This window comes from Polyodon spathula, chromosome 13 (assembly GCF_017654505.1).
Source record: "Polyodon spathula isolate WHYD16114869_AA chromosome 13, ASM1765450v1, whole genome shotgun sequence".
Taxonomy (NCBI): Eukaryota; Metazoa; Chordata; class Actinopteri; order Acipenseriformes; family Polyodontidae; genus Polyodon; species Polyodon spathula.
Genome location: NC_054546.1, coordinates 210,450 through 234,925, shown reverse-complemented (window position 1 = coordinate 234,925; position 24,476 = coordinate 210,450). Strand labels below are relative to the sequence as shown.

General features: G+C 43.6%; 1 protein-coding gene across 7 annotated transcripts; it reads left to right on the top strand.

The window, feature by feature from the left end:
* Positions 1–1,841: 1,841 nt before the first annotated feature.
* LOC121325513 (LIM domain-binding protein 1-like) lies at positions 1,842–24,476 on the top strand. Of its 7 annotated transcripts, XM_041268048.1 has the most exons (12): positions 1,842–2,047; positions 10,086–10,216; positions 15,129–15,231; positions 17,012–17,056; positions 17,616–17,691; positions 17,989–18,091; positions 18,323–18,495; positions 18,588–18,710; positions 19,020–19,103; positions 19,681–19,804; positions 20,368–20,516; positions 21,670–24,476. In XM_041268048.1, the coding sequence occupies exons 2-12, from the start codon at positions 10,192–10,194 to the stop codon at positions 21,898–21,900; spliced, it is 1,236 nt and encodes a 411-aa protein (XP_041123982.1). In that variant the 5' UTR covers positions 1,842–2,047; positions 10,086–10,191; the 3' UTR covers positions 21,901–24,476. The 7 variants fall into 7 exon arrangements, with proteins under 7 accessions (XP_041123982.1, XP_041123984.1, XP_041123983.1 ...); XM_041268049.1 differs by lacking the exon at positions 10,086–10,216 and having other exon boundaries at positions 1,844–2,047; positions 20,368–20,510; XM_041268047.1 differs by lacking the exon at positions 10,086–10,216 and having other exon boundaries at positions 1,844–2,047.

Below are 24,476 nucleotides of genomic sequence, written 5' to 3'. Positions count from 1 at the left end.
GTGGAAAAAAAGTTTTTTGCTTCCTGAGCTATAAGGTAAAACCTACAAGACAATCCAGGTGTGTAGATTTGATGGCTTCCAGAGCCAGAACAGCACAAAGCTTCAATATGTAACGCAGAAGCTCTCGTTGCTGCCAGTACTGGCATTAGCATGCCCATTGGGCTCCTATAATGCCATTAGCATGCCCAGGGCTGTCAGAATGCCATTAGCATGCCCAGGGTTCTCAGAATGCCATTAGCATGCCCAGGGCTCTCAGAATGCCATTAGCGTGCCCAGGGCTCTCAGAAAGCCATTAGATTGCCCAGGGCTCTCAGAATGCCATTAGCGTGCCCAGGGCTCTCAGAATGCCATTAGCATGCCCAGGGCTCTCAGAATGCCATTAGCATGCCCAGGGCTCCCAGAAAGGGAGTGGTTAACATGTAGAAAACAGAAAGTACTGATTAGAGGAGAAACCTCAAAATGGAGTGAGGTGACCAGTGGAGTACCACAGGGATCAGTATTAGGTCCTCTGCTATTCCTAATCTACATTATTGATTTAGATTCTGGTATAGTAAGCAAACTTGTTGGCCTCCTCTAGTTTGTAAACTTTCTTATGTTCTTATGTTCTTACTGGCATTAGCGTGCCCAGGGCTCCCAGAATGGCATTAGTATGCCCAGGGCTCTCAGAATGGCATTAGCGTGCCCAAGGCTCCCAGAATAGCATTAGCGTGCCCAGGGCTCCCAGAATGGCATTAGCGTGCCCAGAGCTCCCAGAATGGCATTAGCAGGTATTGTTTTGTACAAGAAAGGGAATCTGTTACATTAAATAAAGAAGCTTTTCTCAGAAACGCCTGGACATTACAGGGTTAATGTCAGGTGGGCAATATAGTTTAAAGGGACCGGAAACAGAGTTGCCTATATTCAATGTTGCAAGCTTGCGTTGTGTAAGCTTGACTAGGACACACCTGAAACACGCAGGTCCCTTCGAATTCACTGAATTGTAGATGCGCGGAGCTGCAAGTTTTCACTCAGAATAATGCATCTCCTTGTGCCCTGCACGAGCGCTGCTCTGGTGTTGCCATGGCGACAGTGCCCCCTGGGTGCGCCTGTCTGCTGAAGAAGTTTTCAGACTCTGCATCCTGTTCATTCTGCTGGATTGGAAACCCGTGTGTCGATTTCTATCTGTACACGCTCCAGCACCAGCACAGATATCAGGGCTGAGGGTTTAATACAGACCTTCTCACATTGACTCTGGAAACAGTGCAACTGCTCACAGCGCATCAACAGCGTATATAACACAGTAAATCTAGTGCAAATACCACTGATGCAAAGAAATAAAGTGTTTCTAAATTCTGCTCTTTAGAAACGATGCTTCGCTGCTCCCGGGTTTAAACGAGGATTGTTTAGAAACATGTGACTCGAAGGGTTAAACCAGCGCTCCAGCCTAGTCGGTAACTGGGATAAAGGTGTTGAGGGTGATGGCGTTGCTGGGACCTTGCATCACCCTTACCATGCAAAGATGTGGCATCAGTTTTGGGTGACAGTCATCTTTGCCCCCCAGCACCGCGGTGCCCCGACTATAGCGCCAGCTCAGCTTTCTAAGATAATCAAGGAACGAGACTGCTTTTAAAAAACTCACCCTGCAATCAGAAGGGCACATCAAATTAGATTGAAAGAGGGGTTCAATACAGAGTGATTGCGAACACAGAGAGCCTTGTGCAAAATAATAGCGAGTACATCTTTAAAAAAAAAAAAAAAAAAACTTGATCACATGGTCGATATTCTATGAAATGTGTCTCCGGTCACTCTGACAGCCTCCTCTCCCTGTCTGTCTCTCATTCTCTCCTCCCACCAGCGGTTCACTTTGCATATTAATGACCCACAGCGCAGCGAGCTGTACAGGAATATAATTCCTTCTTCCTGCTTCTCAGAACGCCCCTATTTCTTCATTTCATTTTTTCCCTGCTCAGAACAAACCCATGCTCGCACCGTGCGAAGCTGGCACAACCATTCCGTTCCGAGCAGGGCCAAGCATGTAAGAAGATGTCTGTAGGCTGCGCTTGCCCTGGTAAGAGCTGCTTTTCTGTTAATCCATGTGAAGTCAATTAGCTCCAACAACGTTAGAGTGTTGCAAGGCATCGAGGCCTGCGGTTTGTGGCAGACTGCGCAGGAGAAGAACGTGGCTTTAGTTAATTTTTCAAACGTATTTGTGTTTATTATATTTAAATTGCAAAGAAGAGAAACGGAAGGTCAAACAAATAACGCAACGTGTCGTTGTATTTGCTGCAAGGAGAGTGATCAAAGCCTGTATCCCGCTTATCGTATCCTCAGTGTGTGCCCCTCCAGTGCTCTGACAGCCAGCGCTGCTCACGGGAAAGTTGGCTGTTTTGTTGTTGTTCCAAGTTTCTTCTTGCCTGTCAACTGAGTAAATAAAGACCATTTAAAGTGAGGCCCGAGATGATAACACACAGAGGAAGAAAGTAAAGGTGTAGTTCTTCAAACGAGAGGCGCTGCAGCTGTGATAATAAAGGGCTTCTGAGGTTTGGCATTGCGATAAGAGCACGGGTTTCAGGCAGCCTGGCTCCCCCGGCGCGCAGCAGCTTGCTGGAACGGGTTGCTTATGCGCGTTTTAAAATGCAATGCTTTTCTTCTGCTGTGTGGTCGGGGTTTGATGCCACAGAAAAAACTTCACGGTGCTTGAGTTAGCAGAACCGTCCGTTTATTAACGGTGGGCCTGTTGCTGTTATTACTGTGTTCCTTTCGGGAGCATTGTTTTACACCATTGCTGCTTTTGGTTGCAAAGAGGTGTATGGGGCTAAAAATACTGCATGGGGTTTAAATTAAAGGTGAACAGATTGAGCTGGCATGACATGGCTCTTGTGTTTATGTTAGGTGGTGACCAGCAGGGGGCTGCAGTGGTGACCTGCCACAACAGCCCTATTTAGGTTTTCTATTTATTTATTTAATGATATATAACATTCATGACTGAGCTGCCTTGACTTACATCTTTTGTATAATATTCTTCTACTATGCCATATAGAATTATATTGCCTGTGTTTACTGCAAACCTTATACAAAACAAGCAGTCTGGTTGGTGTTTGTGCTTATTCTGAAAAAGTTGCTTTATCACCATCATATAAAGGACTTGTTTTCTTAATGTTTTTCTAATGCAAGGATTTGGGCAGTAGCCAGCCTTCAACAAGACACAGCAGGCTTAGCTGCAAGTGTCAGCTGCATTTCTGTTTTAATTGAGAGCAGCAATCTGCTTTGCCAAACTCATACTTTCCTTCTTAACCCTTCACTCTCATATTGCATGCAGGGTTTGTAATCATTTGATATTAAACATGATACTGAGAGCCCAGTGCTGGGGATCGGAGGAGCAGTGAATTCAGACAGAGCTTGTGTAATGGGCAGTGTTGTGTGATGCACTGCTCATCCGGATTCTGTCCTGTCCCATCTGAGATCAGATGAGGTTAAAAGCTCAAGAAGAATAGAAGCAGTACCTGCTGTTCCATCCAGTCTCTCTGTGTGCTGGATAGCTGGCTGCTGTTCCATCCAGTCTCTCTGTGTGCTGGATAGCTGGCTGCTGTTCCATCCAGTCTCTCTGTGTGCTGGATAGCTGGCTGCTGTTCCATCCAGTCTCTCTGTGTGCTGGATAGCTGGCTGCTGTTCCATCCAGTCTCTCTGTGTGCTGGATAGCTGGCTGCTGTTCCATCCAGTCTCTCTGTGTGCTGGATAGCTGGCTGCTGTTCCATCCAGTCTCTCTGTGTGCTCTCTGTAGTAAACAAGACATTGGAGAAAGGCAGGGGGGAGCCCAGTCCAGTGCCACTCTCTCCCAGCCTTGTTCATGTCTTCTGAACCTGGTCCTGGGCTGAGATGGGTGTGCTGGAGATGCTAGTGTTGTACCTCTATGGATGTAACCCTTTTAAATCCATGTTTTACAAATTCCCCTTCGGCACAAGCAAATACATCCCCTGACCGAGTATCATGTTTAAAAAAAAAATAATAATTATCCCAACACACAATTGAATAACTGTAGCAGAAAGTTTTGTGTGTTTGTGTATTTATTTTACTCTGTGCAGTATCAAAATATATATTTTTATTTTTAGGGTTACTACTGTTTCTTCAGTAAGGTATTATTGTTTACCTCTGTTATGGGCGTATTACTTCCTTCCACTGGTTGGCTGAATATTGAAATTGTAATATTGAGATACAGAAAAAGGAATGTTTGATAGGTAGTATTGACTCTGTGTTAATCAAGTTCCCTGAACAGACATGTACTGCAGTAATACTACAACAAACCCCAGTGTCATGATCTGTGTGGGAATGTCATGTCATGATCTGTGTGGGAATGTTATGCGTGAAGATTTTAGTAAAGCGCAGTATAAAGCAGAATGTTGAACAGTAACAATTTTAGAAAATGGTAAATAATCTCTCTGTCTCTCTTTCTCTCTCTGTGTCTCTCTTTGTCTCTCTCTCTGTTTTACACCATTGCTGCTTTTGGTTGCAAAGAGGTGTATGGGGCTAAAAATACTGCATGGGGTTTAAATTAAAGGTGAACAGATTGAGCTGGCATGACATGGCTCTTGTGTTTATGTTAGGTGGTGACCAGCAGGGGGCTGCAGTGGTGACCTGCCACAACAGCCCTATTTAGGTTTTCTATTTATTTATTTAATGATATATAACATTCATGACTGAGCTGCCTTGACTTACATCTTTTGTATAATATTCTTCTACTATGCCATATAGAATTATATTGCCTGTGTTTACTGCAAACCTTATACAAAACAAGCAGTCTGGTTGGTGTTTGTGCTTATTCTGAAAAAGTTGCTTTATCACCATCATATAAAGGACTTGTTTTCTTAATGTTTTTCTAATGCAAGGATTTGGGCAGTAGCCAGCCTTCAACAAGACACAGCAGGCTTAGCTGCAAGTGTCAGCTGCATTTCTGTTTTAATTGAGAGCAGCAATCTGCTTTGCCAAACTCATACTTTCCTTCTTAACCCTTCACTCTCATATTGCATGCAGGGTTTGTAATCATTTGATATTAAACATGATACTGAGAGCCCAGTGCTGGGGATCGGAGGAGCAGTGAATTCAGACAGAGCTTGTGTAATGGGCAGTGTTGTGTGATGCACTGCTCATCCGGATTCTGTCCTGTCCCATCTGAGATCAGATGAGGTTAAAAGCTCAAGAAGAATAGAAGCAGTACCTGCTGTTCCATCCAGTCTCTCTGTGTGCTGGATAGCTGGCTGCTGTTCCATCCAGTCTCTCTGTGTGCTGGATAGCTGGCTGCTGTTCCATCCAGTCTCTCTGTGTGCTGGATAGCTGGCTGCTGTTCCATCCAGTCTCTCTGTGTGCTGGATAGCTGGCTGCTGTTCCATCCAGTCTCTCTGTGTGCTGGATAGCTGGCTGCTGTTCCATCCAGTCTCTCTGTGTGCTGGATAGCTGGCTGCTGTTCCATCCAGTCTCTCTGTGTGCTCTCTGTAGTAAACAAGACATTGGAGAAAGGCAGGGGGGAGCCCAGTCCAGTGCCACTCTCTCCCAGCCTTCTTCATGTCTTCTGAACCTGGTCCTGGGCTGAGATGGGTGTGCTGGAGATGCTAGTGTTGTACCTCTATGGATGTAACCCTTTTAAATCCATGTTTTACAAATTCCCCTTCGGCACAAGCAAATACATCCCCTGACCGAGTATCATGTTTAAAAAAAAAATAATAATTATCCCAACACACAATTGAATAACTGTAGCAGAAAGTTTTGTGTGTTTGTGTATTTATTTTACTCTGTGCAGTATCAAAATATATATTTTTATTTTTAGGGTTACTACTGTTTCTTCAGTAAGGTATTATTGTTTACCTCTGTTATGGGCGTATTACTTCCTTCCACTGGTTGGCTGAATATTGAAATTGTAATATTGAGATACAGAAAAAGGAATGTTTGATAGGTAGTATTGACTCTGTGTTAATCAAGTTCCCTGAACAGACATGTACTGCAGTAATACTACAACAAACCCCAGTGTCATGATCTGTGTGGGAATGTCATGTCATGATCTGTGTGGGAATGTTATGCGTGAAGATTTTAGTAAAGCGCAGTATAAAGCAGAATGTTGAACAGTAACAATTTTAGAAAATGGTAAATAATCTCTCTGTCTCTCTTTCTCTCTCTGTGTCTCTCTTTGTCTCTCTCTCACACATTTCTGAAGGAGCTGTGCTGCTTCTAGCAGAAAGTCACATGTTTCCCTTGATTGGAGGAAAATTACTTCAAGCACTAAAATGGAAACCAAACAAGAGGCAGTCTGTTTAATTGTCGCAGTTGCATTAGCTGTGGAGAGGCTCGCAGGAACAGAGGCACTGACTCAGGCTTCCCCTGTTCCAGACACAGCCCTGATGTTCTTCAGAGCAGGAGCCAAAACACTTTCCTTTAGATAATTAGAGGGCTAGCAGATGACTGTGCAGCTTGACTGAAGTCTAAACAGAAAAGTGTCTTCCTTTTTAAAATAAAGTACAGATCCGTTTTTGCATCTAGGTAGTGCTTTGGGCTAATGTACTACTAACCTCTGACCGTAGCTAACAAAGTCATTTGAGAAGTCCTAGCTGTCATGCATTTCATCTCTATCCATGAGCTGTGTCAGTGTTGCTGTAGTAAAAGCAGCACATGCTAGTACTGGCTTGTATTCTCATTTAATGACAGCACAGTGTGCTTGCCTTGCCTTCCAGAAAACTGGTTCGTGCTTCCCTTCCTATAACATTAACCCCATCACTGCCTTGGGGCTCAAAGAATCTTACTGGCTACAAAACACGCCCGTCATTGGGGGAAGCAGCTGATTGGTTACTGACAGGAAAGGGGTGGGGCTCTATGTAAAATGCTGTAATTAAAAGCATTCTAAGTGCTCAACGGGTTTACTACAGTTTCCAGTAAACCCTGGCCCGGTTCCAGGTGGCTTGGGCGTGGTGGGCTTAGCTTTTTTTGGGGAGACGGACCACATCATGAAGCCATAAAGGCTACATGGGAATTGCTGGGTCCCTTCCTAGAAAAGGTGTTTAATGCTATCAGCAATATTAGCATTGCATTCTCAGTCATGTGATTAACATTTCAAATATTTGCATTGCATTTTCAAAGTCATGTGAACTTCCTGAACAGAACTGCAGCCTCCACAAGCTGGAATTCATAGTCGAGTGTTGCTGAGGCTTGACATAGACTACATAACAAAGTGATCCAATTTGTTTCCTATGAAACTCAAAGCAGAGCAAACCCGATTCTAAACACGCGCTGCATCATGTTTCCAGTCAGTTGAACATGTGTTATATTTTACTGTGTAAGGGCTCTTTACTAATTCATTGTTTTTAATGTGGGGACCGACTTTATGAAGGATGGCTGCTTGTACCCTATTTACCCACTAGATGGTGCCAAAATCCTTAAACTATGGCATAGTATTTGTTCACAGTTCCCTAGAGCCATCTGTGCCTCAGTCTGATCTTGTCTGAACACGTACAATGAACAGAGGCTGAGTGGTGATTCCTGTATTCAGTGCGGTTTGTAATGACTGGAGATGCAGCACACGGGAATGCACCTCCAGCTTGCAGCACGCTTGTTTTTAGCAATGCAAGTACAATAATAAATAGCATCCCATGTCTGCCAAGGCCTTCTGTACTGCAAACACACTGTACAGCACGACTGGCAGAAGACAAGAGTGAGGGGCGTGTGCAGTAGTCTCACAGGAGTGAGGAATTACTTTTCTTTTTTCCTCCACTGTACAAAAACATTATATATATATATATATATATATATATATATATATATATATATATATATATATATATATATATAGTACCAGTCAAAAGTTTGAGTACGCTTGCTAGAAACTAGGTTTTTTTCATAACTGACAATGTTTTACATCGTATACGTTTCTGTAAATACTTGAAAATGAAAACACATGTTACAATATACAAAACTAAACCAAGGAGTATCGAAGCAATGTTCAAGAAAATTTTAAATTGTCTCTAAAATCTTGGATTCCTCAAAATAGCCACCCTTTGCCTTAATAACAGCCTCACAAACACAAGGCATTCGGTTAACAAGTTTCAGCAGGAAATCACCCAACATGTCTTCCCAGCTGTTCTGCAGCAAGTCCCAGAGATGTAGGGCACTTTTGGGTAGCTTTGCTTTGACTCTTCTTTCCAGTTCATCCCATACAAGTTATATGGGATTGAGGTCTGGAGACTGGGCAGGCCAGGTCATTAGATTTTCGCAGACTTGTGACTCGAGTGAACTTGTTCTCTGATTCTGAGGTCACCCTTGGCCTGCCAGACCTTGGCCGGTCCTCATGAGTGCCAGTTTCTTCAAATCATTTGATGGTCTTGGCCACAGCAGTTACAGAAACTTGCAAAGTTCTTGCAATTTGTCTTAAAGATTGACCTTCATTTCTTGAATTAATTACTGACTGTCTTTTTTCTTTGCTTAACTGAGCGTATTTTGCCATTTTCTGCTCCCTTACATTCAGGAATGACAAACTTGTGCTATGCTACCTATATTTATTGTAATCATGGACCCTCACCTGTTAACAATAATTGGTGGCAAAAGGTTAATTAGGTAACATGCTAGTTAACTCGGAGAACATCTAACAAAGACACTTTTATACTTAGGCCAGTGTTCTAACACTGTGTTATACACATTTCAGACTTTTAACTGACTTGGGCTTCAGACTGAAATCACTTTGCTTTGGGTGACCATTTCATTGAAATTGACAAGATTTACATTTTCATTTAAAAATTACATTTTTGAATGCAATTCACTTATGATTACCAGCTTATATAAGTACACATATCATATAATGAAATATTAAGTGTTTCTAGACAAGTTTATACAGTTAAAAGCATAGATAATCATGAAAAACCTGGTTTCAAGCAGGTGTACTCAAACTTTTGACTGGTACTGTGTTTATGTATATATATGACAACTGAAAGGGCTGCATAGGATCAGAGGCAGAGCTACAATAAATGTCTTGTTTAAATTTAAAGTAAATTGTAAAATTTTTGAGATGCTTGTGTTGGAATATTGTTTCAAAATTGTATAATGCAACAAAAATATATTAAAAGGGTTAATGCGTGGCAAAATTTCTCACTGATAATTTACCCTTTCTCAGTCAAAATGGCAAGTTTCTCAGTATCTAAAAAGCTTAGAGGGGGAACGCTGGACTCAGTGTTGCTATCTCTTGTTCTCAAGGCAGAGTCCTGCAGAGCAGGCTGTAAGGTACTGTGTGTGGGTCAGGTATGCTTCACCTAATGAAGTCAGTGCCTTGGCTGGCTGGAGTCGGTATGAATGTATCTTTAGTTTAAAGTTTAGATTTGTACGGCTATGAAGACTCAGACTGTGATGGTGGTGGTCGTTCTGCTGTTCAGTGCCACACATACTGTCGACTATGAGATACAGTGAGACTTGCATTCATAAAAAACCGCTCAGAGTAAACTGCCCTCAGCGCCCTGTGCTCTCAGTGGTCAGTGAGTTGCATCTCGCGTGTCGCTGCGCGCCTCTGTTATCAGTCTCTCGTGTCGTTGCGTGGCTGTGCTATCGGTCTCTCGTGTCGCTGTGTGGCTCTGTTATCAGTCTCTCGTGTTGCTGCGTGGCTGTGCTATCAGTCTCTCGTGTCGCTGCGTGGCTGTGCTATCAGTCTCTCGTGTCGCTGCGTGGCTGTGCTATCAGTCTCTCGTGTCGCTGCGTGGCTCTGTTATCAGTCTCTCGTGTCGCTGCGTGGTTGTGCTAGCAGTCTCTCGTGTCGCTGCGTGGCTGTGCTAGCAGTCTCTCGTGTCGCTGCGTGGCTCTGTTATCAGTCTCTCGTGTCGCTGCGTGGCTCTGTTATCAGTCTCTCGTGTCGCTGCGTGGCTGTGCTAGCAGTCTCTCGTGTCGCTGCGTGGCTGTGCTAGCAGTCTCTCGTGTCGCTGCGTGGCTGTGCTAGCAGTCTCTCGTGTCGCTGCGTGGCTGTGTTATCAGGACCCTCGCAGATCCTGCTCGTGGTTTCCTGTTGGGTGAGGGAGGCTCAGAGCAGGGAAGGGGGTTGGGTCATACTTTACACTTCTATCTGTATCATTTCTCCCCCACCCTCTCTACAGAGCAGTTAGGAGATAACTCTGCTAGTCACTGGAGGTCAAAAGGTTCTTGACACAACACAAGCAAGGCAACGCTGCAGAGTAACAATACTGAAGCAACATATGAGCCATGAGCAACCAACTTGATCTTGCAGGTATGAGGATTTTTCTAAAAAACACAATGCTGTATACTTTCTATATTAAAAAAAGGAACTGATTTGGTCTGGCTACATTGCAGTCTATAGCCCACTCTAACCATCCTTAATTGTGCATGAATGTAAATGAGAGACTTGGAAAGTGAAGTATAGCCAGCTTACCCAAGACTGAGTGAGTGGCAGAGGCACTTTGAATAACCAAACATCCAGTGCGTGGCATGACATGGTAATTTCAGGTTTGACTGTATTTTGGAGATTAAAAAAAAACAAAACAGCACGTGAGTAAACAGTTTTTTGCATCCTACTTGACTTGTGGTGTTCACAGTTTCTGTATGTGCGGACACAAAACACAGTTACAAAACTTACACACAAGCACTTCTGATTTCAAACGTGTGCTTTCCTGTGTGTGTGTGTTCAAAAGGGCAAACATTAGTCTGGCTTGGCCTAGTAATAACAGCAGTCTGTGGGTTTACAGTATGTGCTATAGTCTCTATTACTGGTTCCACTCTCCACATGTTACCTCAATATACACTAAAGTTTAGTGATTGTGAAACAAAACAAGGAAACGTTATTGCACATTTTAAATAAGCAGAACTATATAATAATAATACTACAAAATGCAGAGCTTAATTCAGTGCTACAAAATGCAGAGCTTAATACAGTGCTAGAAGTGGTTTGAAGTAGGCTTGTGTTGCTGCTTGTGGAACAGAGCTGGGCTTTGTTTTGTAAGAAGAGTTACTTTTTTCTTTTGTCAAGTGTGGAATCAGTAAAGTGTGTAATGTATTGCACATGTGGTGTCTGTGTTGAACAGTGTGTTGTGTAACACCAACCAGGGGCAGACATTGCTCAGTAAAAAGAGGGTACAGTTATAATGTCACTCTAATGAAGGGAAGATCCTAGGACACACCCTCTCCTGTCACAAACAAAAAGGTGCAGCATAATCCCAAGGAATCCCTGAACTGAGTGGCAGATCCACTGCACCGTGCACAGAATTTATTATAGGACTTGCACCCTTGTGCTGTATAAGCTGGCTGTCCGAGCCCCAGGACAGAATTCCCATTCTCTTATTAGATACACATACTCATGAATCTCCAGTAAGCGCTGACTTCTTTGTGATGAATTTGCTGATTCTGAGATCCCGAGACTCGCTTTTGCATTGATCTTGCTGTCTGTCAGAGAACAAAATAATAAACTCTGAATCGTCTTTTAAAACGTTGAATGAAACCCCTATTTTAAATTTAACAAAACACGTTTTAAAATACACACAAATTAAGTAAAGTGTGGATTCAAGTTTTGTGAAATATCTATGTAGATTTGATATGTTTTTTTCTTTGTTGGAAAAGAGGGTGTTACTGTATGTGTTTTTTATTACCAGCGAGCATGTGGGGGCAGTGTATTTATAGTCCAGTATGTGTGTGTTCAGCTTGCCTTTCACACACGATGAATTAGAGGAGGGAGAGTGGAGGAAGGGCCGTTTGCGTCTGTATTCTGTGGGCCTCTGAGAGAAGGGATTTCGGATGGGTTTGTGCGGCTGTTGGAAAGAGAGAGGGACGGAGGGAGGGAGTGAGTAGGGGGGAGAAAGAGGAGGGCCTAGGGCTATTGTTCATGTCTATCCAGGAACAAAGGGCTGTTCGGGCTCCTTACCTCCCTCTACACCAGGCTTTTGCTAGCGCACTAGGCCTGCTCCATTGCCACAGCACCAGGCACGAACAAACGTGTTCGTTTTCGCGTTAATTTATTCCTTAAGTAGGTCTGTATTCAAAATAAATACATACTAGAAATAATACTTCAATACAGTGAGCAAAAAAAAACAAAAAAACAAGAGAACAAGATATTACCGTGGATTTCTGCAAACATCAATTTCCGACCAGGACTTCTGTGCAGGTACGGTGTTAAATTTGTTCTGCTCCGTTTTGTGTATTCAGTGTTTAGTGAGTTTTGTTTTGTTTTTTTAAAAATGCATGTTTCCGTTATGAATTTTTTTAATGTAATTATTTATTTTATGTATCGAAATAATAACACAACGAATGCCTACCTCAGGCCTAAACATTGCTTCAAACATACATGTGTGTTTTTGTTCGGGTTCGTTTGGTTTCTCGGTCTCGAGTTTTTAAATGTGATTTGCAAATTCAAACACACACACACACACACACACATATATAATAACAGATTTGACAGTATTTTATTTAATATACTTAAAAAAAAAAAAAAAAAAAAAAAAAAAAAAAACGCTAAGCTTGTAATAAATGGCCCGTAGCTGACGCGAGTTCGATGTGGGGGAGGAGAATATGGTTTAATAAAGTACATTTGTCGACCATTGATTTTAAACAATTATATGGTTTTTTTTTTGGGGGGGGGGGGGGGGGGGGGGGGGGGAGTATTTATACACCACTAAGCATTTAAATACAGTCATATAAAACCACCAATTGCATGTGTTTTACTGAACATCTAATAATAATTAATAAAATGTGTAGAATATTTGAACTACTGAAGCTATATTTCACAACCAAAAAAGCGTTACCTTTTTTTGTCAAAATAATGTTTGAGGCCTGAAATAAGAGGTCAAAGGGACTATCACAAACGATTGTTATATATAGATACTAACAATGGGATGGGGGGGCGGAATTCAGGAGGAAGGGGTCATTGTAAGGTGTAGGTAGAAATTAAAAAGCATATGATTGTTAAAACGCGGCCCAGTGCATTTCTTTTATTATTCGATAATCAATAAAACGAGAAAGGTGATAACATGGTCAGACTGCCCTTAATGGAAACTGAATGTGGCCTGTGCAGTGGCACCAGCTGAGAAGTGTCCACCTGCAAGCTTGTTGGTAAAAAGCTCTCTTGTATAATACTGTGAAAAAAATACAAATATATAGACAAGGAAGATTACATTTTGTTAGCTAATGTTTTATTACTGATGTGTTTGCTGTATATCCCCATGCATACTTGTACTATATCATTCTCCTGTCTGTTTAATACATCACGTGTGTTTTTTTCAAAGTCTTGGCAGGGCCAGCCTACAGAGTTCACAAAGTGTTTAAAACATTTGTAAAAATGAAATTATAAAACGGTGATGGAAGGGGATATAGGATACCCTGGTGCCCCTCTTTCCCTACACTTCTTTGGATGCCAGTGCTGTGAAGCTGTCAGTCTGCGGCCCAGATCATACCTCTCCCCGTAACCACTTCAGCAACTCCACACGGGGGTTCTGCACTGGTTAAAGCATCGCAAAGCGATGGGCTAGGTGGCGCAGTGGGTTAATGCTTTCGTGTCTTGCCTCTGAAGACCTTGTTCAGAACCAGTTAGTCCACATCACAAGCCACCACTGAGAAGGCATTATTGGGCACCTTTGCAGAAAACTGTCCATTTGAGGTCTGGTCTGACTTCCATGCTGTGTGGTAGGAGAACATCGTTTAGCTGACGTTGACTGGATAGCTGGTCACTACACCTGCTTGTAAAATCATGTTTCTGCATCTGAGGAGTATTGGGTGTCCTATCACAGTATGTGGTAAAATATCTGTTGTCCAGAAGACAGCTGTGATTCAACAGGTCTACAAACTTGCTGGACAGAAGGACATTGCTGTCATCAGTCTGTAATTGGTGAATCACAGCTCACAATAGGAGTGGGCGATTAGGTCTACACACTGACAATGCTAGAGCCAAGTCAATTGAGGTTGTCCAGACCTAGAATAACCTCAAGCAGTGAAGAGCTTTAACTGCAAGTACACCTTCTATTCTGTGGAACAGATGCTCTCAGACAATGAAAACGTGCCACATTTGATTTTGATGTCATTTTTTAGTACTGGGCTATGCATTAGAACATCTCTTGCTCGCTGCTGTAGAATATCGGTTTGCTTCGAGTTACTAAACCATTTCAATAATCTGTTTCAGAAGAAGGTGACCTTTTCTTGGCCTTGATTCATTAGAAACTAGCAATGGTTTAACCTTTTTGCCTTTTGCATTTCAGCAAGGATTTGGTTCAAGAGTTGGTCTTTTCCATTAAGAGAAATCGTTCATGCTCAGATTTTTGGAATTGATATGGAGGGAGCTCATATACACGGGGAATGGAGAGTTCACTCAAATTCGCTCTCTTGCTAGAGTGCACGTTGACAGGAAAGCTTGTTGTGAAGTTTGATGGCTGCCATCAGTGAATCAGAAAATGTGCATTAGTTTCTCTTTCTACTGAAGATCCCTTGTTGGAAATGAGCTGGAGTCCTCTTGAGTCTAGCAATCCCAGGTGATTCTTATCCATCAAAGCTTGCTAAATGGCAGGGCAGGATGTATATACCAGCATTTACGATAATTGGGGTTATAAATGGCTGGTTTATGGGCTGGTGTGCAGTCCCATGACACTGACCCTCATCCCAGTCCTGGAGCCCTTAATGGATATAGCTACAGCGTTTCTTTCTCCTTTAGGTAACCATGTTATTAATTATTGAGGCAGCTGTTCATCATTCCCCTTGAACAGCATTACTGTCAAGTCATTCACATTCTGGTTTTGCATTCTGGAGAGAATATGTTTTCTAAGCAGGGTGTTTTTTTTTTCCTTCTGAACTCATCCCTCATTGTCGATGTCCATCGACATCGGTGTGTGCAGCCGAGCACAAAGAGGACGGTCTAGACCTGTCCAATTCCAGTGCTGAGGTTGGCCTCACAAAGCTGTGATCTGAACCTGAGGTCACAGGTCAGCCAAAAAAAACATTCAGGACCCCAGAGCTGGAAACTAGATTGAGACCCCCACAGCGCTTTCTTTATAAAGGCCATCAATAGCCAGTTACAGTAGTGAGTAAACAGAAGTGCACTGATTTCAGAATACAAAATAAATAAATAAATAATACAGTTAACATGAAGTACATGGGGGTTATGGAGTATTGCTAGTAACCATGCTGTTTTTCCCTCTGTGTTTCTGCAGGCTGTTCCTCCAAGTCATTCAAGCTGTACTCTCCAAAGGAGCCCCCAAACGGCAGCGCCTTCCCCCCCTTCCACCCGGGCACTATGCTAGACCGAGACGTGGGGTGAGTCCTCATTGCTCTAAAACCCTACCCTACCCCTTCCACCCGGGCACTGTGCTAGACCGAGACGTGGGGTGAGTCCTCATTGCTCTAAAACCCTACCCTAACCCTTCCACCCGGGCACTGTGCTAGACCGAGACGTGGGGTGAGTCCTCATTGCTCTAAAACCCTACCCTACCCCTTCCACCCGGGCACTGTGCTAGACCGAGACGTGGGGTGAGTCCTCATTGCTCTAAAACCCTACCCTACCCCTTCCACCCGGGCACTGTGCTAGACCGAGACGTGGGGTGAGTCCTCATTGCTCTAAAACCCTACCCTAACCCTTCCACCCGGGCACTGTGCTAGACCGAGACGTGGGGTGAGTCCTCATTGCTCTAAAACCCTACCCTAACCCTTCCACCCGGGCACTGTGCTAGACCGAGACGTGGGGTGAGTCCTCATTGCTCTAAAACCCTACCCTAACCCTTCCACCCGGGCACTGTGCTAGACCGAGACGTGGGGTGAGTCCTCATTGCTCTAAAACCCTACCCTAACCCTTCCACCCGGGCACTGTGCTAGACCGAGACGTGGGGTGAGTCCTCATTGCTCTAAAACCCTACCCTAACCCTTCCACCCGGGCACTGTGCTAGACCGAGACGTGGGGTGAGTCCTCATTGCTCTAAAACCCTACCCTAACCCTTCCACCAAGGCACTGTGCTAGACCGAGACGTGGGGTGAGTCCTCATTGCTCTAAAACCCTACCCTAACCCTTCCACCCGGGCACTGTGCTAGACCGAGACGTGGGGTGAGTCCTCATTGCTCTAAAACCCTACCCTAACCCTTCCACCCGGGCACTGTGCTAGACCGAGACGTGGGGTGAGTCCTCATTGCTCTAAAACCCTACCCTAACCCTTCCACCCGGGCACTGTGCTAGACCGAGACGTGGGGTGAGTCCTCATTGCTCTAAAAAAGAGCTTTAAACAACCGTGAACTTGTGAAAGTTTTACATTTTGTCAATTTGTTAGGCAAATACTGTAGCCGTTTTGATTATTTGGAACCAAATAAAATTTTCTGAGCCTCGCTTTCCATGAAAAACTGCAGAAAAAGAACACAATTAAACACAATTTATGGATTGCAAAATCGCGCAATCTGTAGAGTGTGTTTTTTTGTTTTTTTAATTATATGTATATTATATTACTGGTACAGCGAGTGTCAATGGTGAGACTATAATTAAAACCGAACTCCCATTGCATAACAGTTTAATCCGTTGTCAGTTTAAGTAATACGTTTGTCTCAGTAGGCTCACATTAAGTTCAGATCTCTTGGAAAAGCACTCACTTGTGCAAAGATAATCTGCTTGACCTTTCACAGAATTTCAGCTTTTTTAATTCATTTCTTTTATTCTTATTTCCAGTTGCAGTTGAACTAATGCTGCCTCTTTCCTAGTGTTAAGTCTGTGTTGAAATTAGTTTTCTTTTGCTCAGCTGAGTTGGTGCTGGTGCACACAAGAATAGAGAAAAAAATAAAACTCTTGCCTGGCAATGAGTAGGGCTTCATTTTCTGATTCATGTTCTTAATGTCATCATTCCCGTATCATTGTTGGCTGTTGGAAAAAGCTCAAGGTTAGCTCTGGAAAAGCATAACTTGTAAAAAATAGTTTGACTGCTCCCTCCTGCTCAATCAGTGAATTGGTCTGCAGCGTTGTGTGTGGGTGTGTGTGCGTGCATGCGTGTTCAGGTTTTCTGTATTCTAACCAGTAGGATGGTGTGACAGGGTAGCTGATGTTCTCTCTTTATCTTTGCAGTCCAACACCTATGTACCCCCCTACATATCTAGAGCCCGGAATAGGGTAAGACTTCTCTCTATCCTGTCTTTGTGTGCCAGTGTCAGTGTGCCGTCTCCCCAGTCTTGTATGCACAATATTGATAATAGATATGAGAAGCATCAAATCTGTCTCCGTGTGATTTCATGTTTAAGGAGCTGTTTACCACGCTTTTAATTTCTTTTGTGTTGCTTCATACGCAGCAAAAACTCTGCAGTTTTCATTATTGCAGCTACAAGTTCCACTGTGCTTTGGCAGGGATGCTCATTAGGAAGTAATGACACATTTGCTGCGTTTATTAAATTGCACGGCAGTTGCCCTTGTTTTCAAATTGCCGAATGAAAGAAATGGGTGCTTGCATTGCGTGTGAGCTCTATTGCATCTGAGCCAAGTGTGCTGAAACTAAGGGTACTGGGGGTGTGCAGCAGCACCCCCTGGCTTTGCATGGCTTCCATCACATACATGGGTCACAGTTATGTTCAGTGTCTTTCAGCACCCTTTAAAAATTGTTCCAGTGCCACTGATCTGAGCGCTTGCGTTTTGAGCTCTGTTGCATCTGAGCTCTATTCTTGTGTTTCTCTTGCAGGAGGCACACGCCGTACGGGAACCAGACAGATTACAGGATATTCGAGCTCAATAAACGTCTACAGAACTGGACAGAGGTAACTCACCTCTTCCCTGTCCGCATGTTTCAGTTTTCTGTTGCAGTTAGAGTAGCAAGCACTGCAGTTGACTAACTGACCAGGTCTACTCCAGCCTCTTTCAGGCAACGCTAATTAACTGTGGAAAGTTTCAGTGTATCATGCTAAAAAGATGTAAAAATGGACATGTGTATTTGGACAAGCACAGGATTAGTATTGTGTTGTTGCTTCGGTACACCATCTCCCAACCCTGGGGGTTCCATACAAGGCTGTGTCTCAGTGGTATTCCTGCCCTCCTCTCTCTCACATGCTCTGCAGGAGTGTGACAATCTCTGGTGGGATGCCTTCACTACAGAGTTCTTTGAGGATGATGCCATGCTGACAATCACTTTCTGCCTGGAAGATGGACCCAAGCGATACAGTAAGCTTCTTATTTAGCCCTTTATTTCACAGTGAGAAACTACCACTCTCCCTATCCAGCTGTTAATCTATGAATACTACTGGCTGTGGTGTGGACACAGGAATTCCTTTCACCAAGGTAAATATAGCCTCTCCCTTAGCCCCTGATGGAAATTACTTGGTGTTCTAACAGCGAACCCGGGATAGAGCTTTACATTCCATGACTCACTCCTGCTCTTCTTTGCATTCACAGCAATTGGTCGGACGTTGATTCCTCGCTATTTCCGCAGTATCTTCGAAGGGGGCGCCACTGAGCTGTACTACATCTTAAAGCATCCTAAGGAATCATTTCACAATAACTTTGTGTCTCTGGACTGTGACCAGTGCACTATGGTCACACAGAATGGAAAGCCCATGTTTACACAGGTACCTGTTTATTTTAGTAAACCAGGTCTTGCTGTGTTTCCTTTGCCCGTTCCTTCTACTGCTGTCTGATGCGTGCTCTCTGTCCTCCCCAGGTGTGTGTGGAGGGCAGGCTGTACTTGGAGTTCATGTTTGATGACATGATGAGGATAAAGACATGGCATTTCAGCATAAGGCAGCACCGTGAGCTTATTCCTCGCAGCATCCTTGCCATGCATGTGAGTAGCGCTGGAGAAATCAGTTCTATTCTGTCTGTGTCAACGTGCTTTGCTGTGTAAGCATACTGTTGTTTTTTTTGTTTTTTTTTTTATGTACGTGGATGTGGTATTACGTGGCAAAATATTCTTTAAAGAGAACTGAGATCTGGTAAACTCAAGTTAGGACACATGTGTTGAGTTTTAAACGGCAAAGAAAGTACCCGGGGACCATATTGACCTACAGCACCTGCTTCTGAGGAAAAATCAGCACTGAACTCTGTTCTGTAGCAGCAATGTGTCTGTTAGTAATTCTGGTTTTGTTTTCCACAGGCCCAGGATCCCCAGATGTTGGACCAGCTGTCTAAGAACATAACGAGATGCGGCCTCTCGAACTCCACACTGAACTATCTCCGAGTGAGTTTCATGATGCTGCTTAGCCTTTTTCATTTTGGGTTTATTTCTGTTCTGCATTCAGCATTGTTTTCCTGATTCCTACTGTATGTGTGTTTTATTTTATTGCCATTCACATACATCTCGGTAGAGGAAATCAGTAAATGGAGGCACTCTCAGGAAGTAAAAAAAAAATCAATACTTTGATGCAGCATTTTAAAATGATCAGAAACTAGATACTATACAAATAAGAAAGTTTACAAACGAGAGGAGGCCGTTCAGCCCATCTTGCTTGTTTTGGTTGCTCATAGCTTATTGATCCCAGAATCTCAAAGTAGCTTCTTGAAGGATCCCAGGGTGTCGGCTTCACTAACATTACTGGTCAGTTGGTTCCAGACTCCCACAATGTTTGTTTGCTGGCTTCAGTCTGGTTTGGCTTGACACATTTTCCAGCAGAAATACATTTTTTTCTCCTCTGGTGATTTTAGAATGCAGTTTAACTTTAGTGCATAGCTGAGGTTTGAAGCCGTTGTTTCAGTGTGTGTGTTGCACATCTAGACTGACTTTCTTTCTTTCTTTCTCTGTCTCTCCTCCTTTCCAGCTGTGTGTAATTTTAGAGCCCATGCAGGAGCTGATGTCCAGACACAAGACCTACAGCTTAAGTCCCCGTGACTGCCTCAAGACATGTCTGTTTCAAAAGTGGCAGAGAATGGTAGCGCCCCCAGGTGAGGACTTGTATTGAGACAGAGCTGTTTACACATGATAGGACACATTTTATACCTGCAGCTGTAAAAGCACCCATTAACATTAACCCTGTGTGTTGAATGAATATTTACCATGTGGAATATAAGAGCACAGCTTCTCTGTGTTTTGGTTATGACATCTTTGAGTGAAAAGGCTGTCACTCCAGAGAAATAAGCCACTATAAACTTGAGGGTGGTAAAAAAAAAAAAAAAAAAAAACTTTCACGTTTCGTACATACAAGTTGGGGGTCACCAAGGGAAACGATGAACAAGACGAGATTTTTTTAATTGTTCATTTTAGTACCTGCATTTGGGCAAAGTTACATTTGTTGCTTTGTATATGGTGAGCAAGTTAGTTGTTTTAGATTAGTCATCCGCATTGCTGAGCTGGGCAGGTTGCTGCTCTTGCATGTCGTGTGTGTGTGTGTGTGTGTGTGTGTGTGTGTGTATGTATATATATATATATATATATATATATATATATATATATATATATAATATATATATATAATTTCTAACTCCTAACTGATGTGCCCACTCCACAGCGGAGCCGGCGAGGCAGCAGCCCAGCAAGCGCAGGAAACGGAAGATGTCAGGAGGCAGCACCCTGAGCTCCGGAGGGGGCACCAACAATAACAGCAACAGCAAGAAGAAGAGCCCAGCCAGCAGCTTCGCTCTCTCCAGTCAGGTACCTGTAAGCATCGGAGTGTCATTACTTTACTGAGGGGAGGGTGCAGGGGCATCTCACTGTCATTACTGAGGAGAGGGGGAGAGGCTACAGGGCATCTCACTGTCATTACTGGGGAGAGGGGGAGAGGCATCTCATTGTCATTACTGGGGAGAGGGGGAGAGGCATCTCACTGTCATTACTGGGGAGAGGCATCTCACTGTCATTACTGGGGAGAGGGGGAGAGGCATCTCACTGTCATTACTGGGGAGAGGCTACAGGGCATCTCACTGTCATTACTGAGGAGAGGGGGAGAGGCTACAGGGCATCTCACTGTCATTACCGAGGAGAGGGGGAGAGGCTACAGGGCATCTCACTGTCATTACTGAGGAGAGGGGGAGAGGCATCTCGCTGTCATTACTGGGGAGAGGCTACAGGGCATCTCACTGTCATTACTGAGGAGAGGGGGAGAGGCTACAGGGCATCTCACTGTCATTACTGAGGAGAGGGGGAGAGGCTACAGGGCATCTCACTGTCATTACTGAGGAGAGGGGGAGAGGCATGTCACTGTCATTACTGAGGAGAGGGGGAGAGGCTACAGGGCATCTCACTGTCATTACTGAGGAGAGGGGGAGAGGCATGTCACTGTCATTACTGAGGAGAGGGGGAGAGGCCTCAGGGCATCTCACTGTCATTACTGAGGAGAGGGGGAGAAATGGGGTTGAATTATGTCAGATTTGTGCTCAAAGGCAAGCGCCTGTGCATTTTGGGTGAAGGTGTGGGTTTGTGTGCAAGTGCTGTGTTTTGTTGCTTTTTTTATGGGTTTAGGGTTTGTTTTATTTGCATGTGTATAGTGATGAATACTTAATTTGGGTAAAAGGGATTTCGTAAAGAAAGGTAAGACATGTTAGACACGATATTCCTTTTTGCACACCCATAATGAAGACCATCAAGCACTCTTTTACAAAGGGGGCAACATGAAACCACTGTACATTTCAGCTTGCTATGCTGGATGTGGCAACCCTGGTCTTTACATTTTCAGTTTCCTGATCTAAATAAATGTAGTGCTCTGAGGCCAGCAGTCCTAGCCACCCCCTTCCCTTTCCCCTTGTTGCGGGGCATCCTCTCCTCCCCCTGTTGCGGGGATAATGTGTGCGCCCCTTCCTGTCCCCCCCTGCAGGATGTGATGGTGGTGGGAGAGCCCACTCTGATGGGAGGGGAGTTCGGGGACGAAGACGAGCGTCTGATCACACGGTTGGAGAACACGCAGTTTGACGCTGCCAATGGCATCGATGACGAGGACAGTTTCAACAACTCCCCAGCGCTGGGAGCCAACAGCCCCTGGAACAACAAAGCTCCCTCCAGCCAGGAAAGCAAGAACGACAACCCCACATCGCAGGCATCCCAGTAAAAGGGGGAGGAGCGGGGCGCAGCAAGGGACGGGACTAGATCCCAACTGTGTAGGGACTCCCTGTAAAACACATTCTAAACAGCGCCATTCCACTCCGGTCCTTCAGCTCTGTACATGCTGGCATGCTGCACTCTGCTTTGGATAAGATCACATGGCAGCTGTAAGGTCCAGTGTTTTCCAGCCTGTGGAATTCATACTGGGCACTGCTGTGTTGCACACAACGAGGTGCAACAGCGATGCTGCTGGCTGAAGTGCTACTCAGACGCAGCAGGAGTTTTGTAAGCAAACAGTTTTAGTTAACAGTGCAATGGAATCTGATCAGTGCCAGCTTTGTTCCAACCAGAACCTAAATACCAGTTTTAAAGTATGCTTTGCTAACTGGTGTGCATTAAAGACAGCAATCCACTGTGTCTCCAAGACTTTAGTCTGGATTTTCTTTCTGTGCACTTCAGGCTATGATGCAAATTTTTAAAATTTTAAATTATTTTTTTTTTAGGACCTGGTTGGAACAAAAACCCGTACTGTTCTGGAGCTCGAGGACCGGAGTTGAGAATCACTGCGTTAAAACTTAAATACAAACAAACAGTAAAGCATTGAGGTACTTGGGATTTGGTTGTGCACAGCCAGATATCTTCACAACTCCAGATATGCTCACATACCCTGATTCTATAAGTAGTTTCCAACAGGGACACTGTGCTTTATTTCCATCTATGTTTAAACTCAGTAATTTCTTTAGTTTTTTTGTTAATCAAATTTTGATAATTGTGAGGAGTCTAAAGATTTTTATAGAACAACAAAAAATGTAATGTTCCAAAAATCGAACGACAAACTTGTGATTAGACTAAGCTTTGTAGGGGTTTGGAAGCAAGGGGTCTAAAAGCATTAATGTTGTGTTTGTGTGTGTGGGTTTGCCTGCCTGTCTGCCCTGCCCAGCCTGTATTGCAGGAGGCATTAATCTGCTGCCCGGACCTCCTGAAGGACATGCTGTGTGAGGGAAGGGATTGCTGTGGACTATTGGAATACAAATGAACCCTTCTCTGCCCCTCTGTGTTCCAGCAGGTAATACACAGGGATCCCTGCTGTGAAAATGAACAACATTGATCTCTCGCAAAGCCTGCTAGTAGGCATTTGCTGGTAGAGTCTGTGGCTGTGCTGGGTGGAAGTTTGGTTTGGGGATTTGCAGCTGCATGTATCTTTAATACTGGAGTCCAGCAGTTCAAGCCTGAGACATTTAAAGCCTCTGTTTTGCACTGCTCTGACCAGTGCCATGGCTGGGAAGGGGATGAAATACCTTAATAAAGACAACATGTACAAGAGAATGTTTCTTACCAGGCACTTCATTTAATAATAAAAAACACTGGATCCACTGAAACCCGGTACCTCTGAATATTAACAGGTTAATTAATGAGTGAGTTCTGTTTCTAGTGGGCTGTATTTCCCTGCTCATGTTTTTTACTGATCCTGAAAGCTACACGCCAAGGAACGAGGCTTCGAGCAAGATCCTTTAAATCCCTCCCTAAAATACATTCTTTAGTTTTGTTTTTTTAAAGGAAAAAAGTAAGCTTGTGTGAAGTGTTTTTTTTTTTTGTTCTTTTTATATATACATTTCTCTGTGTATTTGTGCTTGTATATTTAAGGTAGTAGCAAAGTTCTGTATAACTGTAATTAAATGTATTCCTTATTTAGAGCACCCAGAAGCCTGCCCTGTCTAATGTAAAAATAATAATAAAAAAAAAAAAAAAAAAAAAAAAAAACTTTTTTGACATGATTTGAGACTGGTGAATTTCTGGGTACTCTCACCATTTGGAACCCCTCCCAATGTGTTTTCTTTGTTTATGTACATTTGTTTACATTCATCTTGATGATATTATCCCACTTTTCACACCCATTGGTTTAAGTGCCCTGTACAATGTTAATAGAAGCGTGGAAACCTGTTTTATCAATAAGCTAATAGACCCTCTTGCCACTGTATACTGCCAGTCTTGCATTCTGTCCTTTGGTTCACCTTGCTGTTTATTCACTGCACAATGGGCAGACCTTGCCTGTTTTGTGCCACAACCCACACACAACTGAGCACACAAGACGTTTAGCCGTCTTTTATAAATGTTTTTTGACGTTGCAATCAAGCGGTACCTCTTGCAACGTGTGTGTGTGTGTGTGTGTGTGTGTGTGTGTGTGTGTGTGTGTGTGTCTACTCGCTTTCTGAGAATGAAGGGACACTTTGAAACCTCACCTGAGTGATGTGCACCTCCACCCCTGAAACATTTTGTAACTATTCTGTATTGTAGACTTGCTTCTTGTAAGTGTCCAGCTCCAACCTATAGAGACCCAGTCCAGAAACCAGAGCAAGGCTAATTTGGTTGGATTTTTAAAGAGCTTGCTTTCTTCTCTGAGGTTTTTTGGTACGATTTTTAAATGCAAACCGAATGGTGATTTGTACCCTCCAATCTTCCTGTAGAGCCCTTGTCTGTGGGGCAGTGTAATATTTTTTGCATAGTGTGTGCCATTAATAATTCCTGTATGGTACTACTAAAGATGAATTTTCACTTTAATAAAATGGTGAGCTTTTATTTGCA